Source organism: Halictus rubicundus, chromosome 3, assembly GCF_050948215.1.
Source record: "Halictus rubicundus isolate RS-2024b chromosome 3, iyHalRubi1_principal, whole genome shotgun sequence".
NCBI classification, from domain to species: Eukaryota; Metazoa; Arthropoda; class Insecta; order Hymenoptera; family Halictidae; genus Halictus; species Halictus rubicundus.
In genome coordinates, this window is record NC_135151.1 from 1301412 (window position 1) to 1311525 (window position 10114).

General features: G+C 40.1%; 1 protein-coding gene across 1 annotated transcript; it reads right to left on the reverse strand.

Annotated features, from left to right (window-relative positions):
• Window positions 1–201: 201 nt before the first annotated feature.
• On the reverse strand, window positions 202–3997 carry LOC143353023 (uncharacterized). Its single transcript, XM_076786118.1, has 5 exons — window positions 3007–3997; window positions 1586–2928; window positions 1125–1512; window positions 844–950; window positions 202–363 (listed from the first exon to the last, which is right to left on the reverse strand). The coding sequence occupies exons 1-5, from the start codon at window positions 3995–3997 to the stop codon at window positions 202–204; spliced, it is 2991 nt and encodes a 996-aa protein (XP_076642233.1).
• Window positions 3998–10114: the final 6117 nt, after the last annotated feature.

Here is a 10114-nt window from a genome sequence, read left to right on the forward strand (position 1 = left end):
AGAGGTTAAAGAGTGTACACGAATACTTATTGGACCGAACGTGCGACCGACTGACACTGTACACCGGAGCGCAAAGCGCGAGCCCCACGCCGCGAATCCTCGCGAAACATAGTGATTTCCCGCGAGTTTTCCGTTCCGGGGGAAAAAGTGGCGGAGAAGGCCGAGTGTCGGGGGCGACGAAAACTCATTTTGCGCGGCCGTCTATCCGCTGGACGTCTCACGATTCGATCTCAAAGGCGGACCCCGAGTGTCTTCTTCTCTTTCTGCGTCCGACCTTAGCCGAGCAAATAAACTGTCGCACTTAAGAGCCTTTAGAGAACGGGTTGACCCAGCAAGGGTCTTACAGTTTGCCCAAGGCGACAGCTAGAGCGAAGATGAAAGAGAACCAAAGTAATTACGTTTGGCTCGTGGCGAGACTTCAATCTTCGATCCCGGAACGGTGAGCCGTGGAGAACGAGTTTCCAGCGTCGCGCCAGGCAAAAAGAGCGCCGCAGACCTTCGGCATCCTGCGCTTCACCCCACGGTTTTCACACCATTCTTCCTGCCCCGACACACACCGTCGTTCGTCGCCTCTCGTCCCTTTCTTCCACGTTCGGCGAAAAATTTTTCACCGCCGTTCGTTCTCTCTCTCTCTTTCTCTGTCTCTCTTGCGCGCACTACGATGAAGGAAAACGGCCGGAGCAGCGCTACTCCGTTTCTGCTCGGTCGAGTCGCAATAACGCGTCGACGACGTTTTTCCCGCGAATCCCGCGTTCAAACGGAGCCTTCGAATGGCCGTCGCGACGGCAAATAATCGCGTTTAATTCGCACGAGAATCCGCGCGACCGGAAACCCAAGAGATACTGCGACGTCGACTTTCGCGGATTTGCGAAGGCTCCGCGAATCGGTGAGGCACTTGGACGGTGGAGCCTTTGGTCTCTGGCTACTGACGCACAGTGTGGACAAAGGGCCTGTTTTTGGGCACTTCTCGTAATTTGCTTATTGATGTATATATGTGTGGGATAGAATATGACTGACTACGTGCGGGAAAAAGAATAAAACAGTATATATATATATATTTGAAAATAGGAAAGAGACAAAACAATTATGCTGATTTACGGCACTTATTATCTCTCTTAGCTCACTGTCTTCACTTTGCGCTCTCTTAATACTAGACAAAACGCTGTTTTCCAGTCCTCCGATGTACATTATTGACGTGGGATAACGACTTAACGCATCTACGTGGCACATATTTTTACCCGGCCGGTGTTCTACAATATAATTGAACTCTTCTAAAAGTAGAGCCCATCTACCTACTCGCACGCACAAATCACGCTTCTTCATTGTTAGGGAAAATGCCTGACAATCCGTAATTATCTTAAAAGGAATACCTAATAAATAAACCCTAAATTTTCTAAGCGCTCTTATTATCGCTAATACCTCGAGCTCGTAACTCGTGTATTTTTCTTCGCTAGGACTATTCTTCCAACTTGCATAATAAGTGGGATGGAACGCATTATCATCGCTATCTCGCTGCAACAATATCGCTCCACATCCAAAACCAGACGCGTCGGTATGCAATTGTGTTTCAGCTTTTGCGTTATACAGTTTCAATATGGGTTGAGAACTGAGTAGTACATAGTTTCAAACTATCGAATGCTCTTTCTTCTTCGAGACCAAAATAAAACGATGTGTTTTTCTTTAATAAGTTTGTCAACGGACGTGCTATGATCGAATATTGCGAGATAAATTTTCTAAAATATCCTGTCAATCCTAAGAAACTCTGCACACTCTTAACATTTGACGGCTTTGGAAATTTCATGACCGCGCTAGTTTTGTGATCCGACGGTCGGATCGTCCCATTTTCTATAATATATCCTAAATACTCTATTCTCGTTTGAATAAACTGGCACTTTTCCCAATTTATCCTAAGCCCGTATTCGCTCGCAGTTTTTAAAACTATTTCTAAATTATGGAGACCGTCTTCGCAATCACGAGAGGGAACAACCAAATCATCCATATAGACCAACACTAGTCCCTTCGCTATTAATTCCTGAAATATCGCATTAATATACCTCTGAAACACAGATGGAGAGTTGCACAACCCAAACGGAACACGTAGGAATTCGTATTGTCCATCTGGTGTCACAAATGTAGTGTATTTTCTCGAATTCTTTTCTATCTCTACGCGGAAAAATCCGTTCTTCAGATCTAGTGTACTAAAAATACGCGCGTCTTGTAATCGGTCTAAATGATCTTCGATAAGAGGAAGTGGATATCGGTCCTTTACTATTTTGTTGTTCAATCTCCTGTAGTCTATACAAAGTCTCGTGGAACCATTCTTTTTTTTTACTAAGACAATAGGACTCGCGTAGTCTGATTGTGACCGTTGGATAATCTTATTTTCTAACCATTCGTCTATTTGTGCATTCACTTCCTCCTTCTCGGGAGGAGATAATCTACGCGGTCGTTGATACACGGGGATATTATCTGTCAGCACGATGTTCATTTTAATATCTAAATTCTGAACTTTATTAGGTGCGTATTTTTGTCTTAATTCTTCGATTCGCTTCCGATGATCAATGCTACGGATATGTGAAAGATCTAATTCGCTATTACTTTCGCAAGTGCTGATGTGAAAAACTTCCGGAACGGTAGACTCGCTAGAGTTTATATTTTCACAAATCGTGATGCTTCCATTTTTTATTCGAACGTCCACCGTATTTAAGAAATCTGTACCAATTAATACTCCGTATGGCAGCAGTGTATCGGAAACAACATGCAATTTAATGGAATACATCGTACCATCAATTTCGATCTCCGTCACGAACTCGCCTAATGTACTGTTATCGCTTGCGCCGACACCCTGGAAGTTGATTGTTTTTTCGCTTAAACGCGGCGCGCCTATATTTACGTACTGTTCCGCACGGATTAAACTTAAATCGCTACCTGTGTCTATTAAAGCGGTTATCCCTTTAGACGCTATGACCACTTCCTTCTCGCTTTAGTTTCGTGGCCCTGTCACACTGCACACATTCACCGGCACTTTCGTAGTGCATTTCGACGCAAAATGTCCATATTCTTGGCATTTAAAACACTTTACACCCTTGTCTTTCGTGGGACACTCAGCACTTGGATGATTCCGGGAACCACAGGTGAAACATCGTCGGGTCCTACCTGATGTCTGCTGTGACTGCACCGTCATCTTCTTCTCTCCAGTGAACCTCGCCTTCGTTTTCGCATTCTTCTTCATGATTTCGTATATCCTGAATTTCTCCTTTAATACACGAATGCTTCCTGCGCCATACAAGATGGTTTTATTGATCTCTTCATCCTCAATACCATCGATGATATATTGGATGACCGCATCTGTTTCCACCTTTGCATGACTCGCAATATCAAGCATGCCGTATACATACTCTTGATATGTCTCGTCGCGTTTTTTCCTCCGTTCCATCAATTTCTTGTGGACCATGCCACTATTCACCGTTTGCGAAAATTCTTCCTGGAGGGCTTCCTTAAAGCTAGCCCACGATCTGTCACATTTCTCGTGTCTCATAAATATCTTAGCAGATCCCTTTAGCAATCGCTTTGCGTATATGATTTTCTGGACACTTGTCCACCCACATAATGCACTCGCGTCCTCGAATTCTTCCAACCATCGTCGAACCGATATCTCGTCATCCCCAGAGAAGGAAGGAATTGAACCTTCGACGTCTTTGAACGTTAACAACGTTCCGCACTCATTCGTTTTCTTTGCTCGACCACTGTGTCTTATCGTATCCTCATGTTCTTCGTCATTGGTGGTGCCGCCATCATTTTCGCTGTCGTCTTCATATTCGGCTTCCCAAGCCAACGCGGCTTGAAGTCTCGCCACAAGTTCAGCCTTGTTTCCAGATTTTTTCAGTTTCCGAACTCTTAACTCTTGCTTCAGTTCGGCAATTGTCATACGATCCAATAGGCGGGATAATTGGGGTGTATCTGAGCCACCATCAGCGCCTCCTTGAGATGAAGCCATGGTTCTATAGGCACGTTAGAATGTACTTCACAATTCACAGACGAACGAAAATTTCACGAGTTATACACTGTTCTTCAAAATTCTCGCGACGAAAGTCAGTTTGAATCCCGGACGAGCCCCCAAAGTTTGTGGGATAGAATATGACTGACTACGTGCGGGAAAAAGAATAAAACAGTATATATATATTTGAAAATAGGAAAGAGACAAAACAATTGTACACAACGCGATTGACCGCAACTCGCAGGCCGAAGTTCTCTCACGTGCGCTTTTCTCTCGACTGCGTCGTCTTCGTTAAAATAAAACGCGCCAAGCTCGCACTCTACGCACACACGCACATATACACAAACACACACATACAGTTCCTTAAAGCTAAACAGTCTAATGCTCTATCTTAACCTAAACAGTCCAATGCTGTATCTTAACCTAAACAGTCCAATGCTGTATCTTAATCTAAACAGTCGAAGAGTATCGGTCCTCGACGGCGCCCAAATCACTCGACAGGGTGTCGTTTTCGTCTCGACGTTTCGACACGATCCCCATGCCCGACATCCGACACCACATATGTATGGAACATTTTTTACAGGAAACTAAATTTACCAATATATTAGGGGGACCCATATGTAATCAATTATTTTGAAATCTGAAACAAACTTAGTAGTAAATTCAAGTTTTTATTTCTTAATTTATTATATAATCTCCATCATTATCAAGGACAGTTTGCCATCTTTCCTGCAAATTTTCAATCCCCCTCTTGTAGAAATCCAGGGTTTGTGAAACAAAATATGACTCAAGGTGGCTCTTTACATCTTCTACAGAAGTAAATGTTTTATTTCTTAAATAATGCTCCTGATAGATGATAGTCAGAGGCAGCAATACCCGGTGAATACGGAGGGTGCGGTAAAACTTCCCATTGCAATTCTTTGATTTTTTCCCGTGCGAGTTTCGCAGTATGGGGCCGGGCATTGTCAATTTGCAGTATTACACCTTTTCTGTGGACTAAAGATGCCCTCTTTTTCAATAGTTCTGAATACAGCCGTTGTAATTGCTGACAATACAACTGAGCAGTAACTGTTTCTCCAGGTTTCAACAACTCAAAGTGAATTATGCCACGACAGTCCCACCAAATGCACAGTCTACCTTTCTAAGTGATAAGCTAGGTTTAGGGGTTGATATTGCGTTTTGATTTGCAGAAAGCCATTGCTTGGGACGCTTTATGTTATCATAAAAAATCCATTTTTCATCTCCGGTAACGATTCTGATAAGAAATAGATCTCTACAAAATCTGGATAGCAATGAAGTGCAAATTGATCGACGAATATTCTTGTTGGTCTCGGATAATTGATGCGGTACACATATTCCTTGCCTATATGCCTTTCCGATTTCGTGTAGGAGCTTTTTTATAGTTGACCATGTAGACTCAAGGCTTCTCGATAATTCTTGTATACTTAATTTTGGATCAGCTTCCACTAGAGATTTTAGGGTGTCATTATCAAATTCAACTGGTCGTCCACTTCGAGGCCTTTCAGAGAGATCATAATCACCAGCAACAAACCTTCTGGACCAACGTTGACACTTGTTGACCTTCAATACATCTCCATAAACATCGCCAATTTTCTTTGTTGTTACAAAGAAAATGAAAATAAAAAAGTAAGACGAATATGAATATCCTCGGAAGGTACGGACGCCGCCATTTTATTACAGGCTTGTAAAAAAATTATACTTTTTAGAATATTTTAAATACAGGCTGCTTTACCAAAAACTGTAAAAGAATACGTGTTTCCTCTTCAACGATCGGTACAGAACTAAAGGCAAAACAAATTCTTTGCAAATTATTGATTACTTATGGGTAGTCCTAATAATTAATAAATTTAAAAACTAACAAATTTAAAACGAAATTAATAATAAATGAACCATGTCAAATTAATAACAAGAATTTTAAAGAAATTATAATAGTAGTAAAGAAAATTAACAAACTTAACAACTGTCCTTACATTCTTATTACTTTTCCAATAGGTATAAAACATATATTAAAAACAAATTAAGAATATATAAAAATGATGGATATATAATTACTGCAAAATTGTATTTCATCCTAATATGTATTTTTTGCAAAAGAAATGTATTTCATATCGTGATATACACGAACATTGAATTTCGCACAGTAAATTTTGAACAGTAAATTTCGCAATGTGACTGTGGCGGACAAGTGGCAAATTTTTTGACAAAAATCCAAATTTGTTTACGAATGTATATATATTGTTAATTATTCACAGAAAATTAAATTTAACAATACAACTAATACATTTAAAAAGAATTTAACAATTTTTCCACGATAGATCCTAAAGGAAAGGTATGGACACTTCTTAAAAAGTTTATAAAATTAAAAGTAGCAGTTAGTTGCAAATAAAACTATAAAATTCGTAAACTATAATAAGTAATATATCCGAATATGTATGAATCTCAGGATATATTTTGCCGTTTTTGTTACACGTTAATTTGAAGTTTTATATGCAATTAATAAATAAAACCACCGTTGAAAATTTGAACAAAAAATAAATCTGATTTATGAAAACCTTGGTAAGCACTTTCCATTACACAGAATTATTATTGCAACACTCATTAACAGTTAATGTAATATTTTTAGATTTTTACATATGTTTTACATATGTTTTACATTTCGATTTACATATGTAATGGTAATTATTCACAAAGAACGAAATTTTACAATAAAATTAATAAATTGAAAAAAAAGTTCACAATATTTATGCATAAAAATAACTGTTAAATGATTTTTAAATTAATGATAATATCAATTTCCTCCTGATATGCAGCTTTGCCAAAGGAATTTTTCGTACATTGTGATTTAAACGTGTCGTGAGATGTGCCCCACTTGTCCGCACTGTGTGACGGTCCAAAGTTGTTCTACTAGAAAGATGATCGATCAATCTCGAAAAAGTTGTAGATGCGATTGAGTAAAGTAAAAATGCCCAGCATTTCGTGTATCGGTTTCAAAGCTCGATATTGTGTCACTGCTTCTTTACCAGACACGTGCCTCTATCGTGGACATGTAATATGTTTTTGTGAATTTTTATACAAAATAAAAATTGCCCGAGTCAATTTGAAGAAACAGATGTTAGGTGGAAATAAATTTTTCCTCTTCTAACATGCTGCACGAATTTTTCCGGCAAGTTTCAACCGTCTCGTTCATAAAAACATTGAACGTTATTAATAACAATTGTTAGTGATCCGACAGCGAAGTATTCACATTACGCTGTAATCTAGTTAATTTCAGTATTAATCAATTGATATTCGGTGGGATCGATTTTATGACTACCGAGCTCGTCAAAAAGTGCCGGATGAGAGAACAGTCAGGAAATCGTGGAAAGCGACCCTGTTTCACGGATCGATCTTTCGGATCGACTTACCAGCGCTTGATTCCCGCTTGGACATCGACTGCACGCCATAGCTCGAGGTCCGATCGGTCAGTCTAATCCGGCGCCGATGGATCGGCGATTCTCGTGGTAAAATCTATGGCCTTTGCCGCGAAGCAGACGACGCGGAAGCTGAATCGTAATCGCGCGATTCGTTTCGAGGCAATTAGATCGGTGCACACGTTAACGGATGTTAATAGCGAGCGTCGAGTCGATTGGTCGTGCCGTTGGAAACGGGCCGGCGCGGCAGCAGCGTTGGCAAACGGGGAGCCTCGCGATTACAGGATCCGCACTCGGCCGAGAGAGCTTGCCAGAGACTGACAACGAGAACCAGAGAGAAACAGAGAAGGGGGGAGAGAGAGAGAGGTTTGCACGACCATGAAAATTAGTCCGGTCTTCTTGGTCAATTTACGGGGTAAGATACCGTGTCGAAGTTAGCCAAGTTTATGACTTACCGGAGGATTCGCTGTCCCGCCGTGATAACGTTCGTGGCAGCGCCGCAACATGGTCGGGGCTCCGAGAGAGAGAGAAGACGACGAGCTATGCTCTGAGTGCTTAGCTACCCTGTTTCATTAACTGCCGCGGGTACTATCGAATAATAACTCGGATCTGCTCGTGAATCGACGCGCCTCGTCGACGACCTCGTAGTCGTCGCCGTTGCCCCCTAGGGCTGTTGCAAGATCGATAGCAGTCTCTCTCGCCTCTACTCTCGATGGCGATCTACACGGAATAAGCTCGTGCTGTTCAAACCACGTGCTAACGGAACCCTCCGGCCACAGGGCATTAACTGCGGAAACAAGGACTTTCTTATGAATCCTCGCGACGATCCCTCAGCATTTCTGCGCGACGGTCAGTAACGTTGCATTCGTCACACCCCGTGATTTCGGATATTTATGCCTCAAATGGTAATTAGTCTAGAATAGTTGAAGCTCGGAGCAATCGTGCTACTAGTCAAGAATTTTATATTAACTTTTCCACGTTCAATATTTGAGCCTATTATGTATACAGTGAGTGTAAAAAGTATTCGTACACCGCTTATAGATTTAGAAAACCATATATTTCTTTATGTAATTGGAGATTTTTTATAAAACAAACACACAATTACGATTATTATATGTTTCAACTACAAAATGTGACATAAATAAATTAACGAAAAGTTAACGTTAATGAGATATATTAAAAACAGTCTGATGTCTCTAAAAATTAGCATGCAAAAAGTATTCGTACACGTCACAAATTTAGCAATAAACGTGTTATAATTTGCGAAAATAAATTAAATTAATATTTCGTTGGATAGCCTTTCGACTGTATAATTGCGTCCAGTCTTCTTGGCATTGAATCCACTAAATTGGATGTGATTTCGTCTGTAATAATGCACCATTCCTGTTGGAGAGAAAGTTTTAATTGTTCTTTACTTGAAATATGCCGGGTTCGGATTTTTTTATCACGCAGATCCCATAAATTTTCGATCGGATTAATATCCGGTGATTGTGGAGGTGTTTTCAAATATTGTGGTGTGTTATAAACCAACCACTTTCTTGTGTTGCGTGCTGTATGTTTGAGGTCATTGCCTTGAGTGAAGATAAAGTTGTCTTTTATACACATTTTTTCTGCATCACTTACAATATGGGTTTTTTAGTATGTTTAGGTATATTCTGTGGTCCATGATCCCCTCGATGAACTGTAATGACCCCACTCCAGCAGCACTCATACAATCCCAAACCATAAACCGAACCTCCGCCGTGTTTTACTGTGGGACGTAGATTTTCTTTTTGTAACTCTGTATTTTTCTTCCTCCAGACCGTACACTTGCCATCAGAGCCAAAAACATTAAATTTACTTTCATCGGTAAATATGACTCTTCGCCAAAACTCGATAGGCTTATTAATATTATCTTCCGCGAAATCAAGTCTCTTCTTTCTATTTGCGGCATTTACGAAATACTTTTTGCGAGCAACTCGGCCGTGGTATTCATTATTTCGTAAACAATTACGAATAGTGCTGGCACATACACTTACTCCAGCGTTGTTTGCAAGCTCAGCAGCGATCTTAGGGGCACTAATTTTAGGATTTGTTTTTATTTCACGCACTATGAAACGTTCATCGCGTAAACTAAGTTTTCGAGAATGACCAGATTTCGCTTTATTTTTATTGGTTTTTCGTTCACCATATCGATCTATAATTCCTTGTATAGTGCTGTGTGGCCTATTATTTGTTTTTGCTATTTCTCGCAATGATTTGCACTGATTATGCAGTTGTATAATAATTTTTCTTTCAGTCTCACTTGTTTCCTTACCTTTACGACCCATTTTACCGAATGTTGTAAAAATTGACCGGTTTTGCAGAAGGTTGCCACTAGACTGTGCATCAAAGACCCTGTCGGGCCCCGCTAAACCATAATAAATAATAATAAACAATGGGACGCCTTTCGAGTACATTCTAGTACCTGTACGAATACTTTTTGCGCGCCAATTTAGAAACACTTCTCATACTTTCTAATTTTTCTCGTTAAAGGTAAACTTTTTCAAGTATATTTATATAACAGTATGTAGTTAAAATATATAAAAATTACAATTATGTTTCGTTTTATAAACATGTGTGCAATTACATAGAGAAATACATGGTTTTTTAAGCCTATAAGAGGTGTACGAATACTTTTTACACTCACTGTATGTATTATGTGTAC

Excerpts from the sequence above, each read along its gene's own strand:
- LOC143353023 (XM_076786118.1), bottom strand. The coding sequence starts at position 3,997 with ATGGCTTCATCTCAAGGAGGCGCTGATGGTGGCTCAGATACACCCCAA. Across the intron at positions 2,929-3,006 it reads AGTGCCGGTGAATGTGTGCA|GTAGCGATTTAAGTTTAATC; the intron begins GTGTGACAGGGC and ends TAATAGACACAG. Across the intron at positions 951-1,124 it reads GAGAGCGCAAAGTGAAGACA|GCCCTTTGTCCACACTGTGC; the intron begins GTGAGCTAAGAG and ends GCCCAAAAACAG.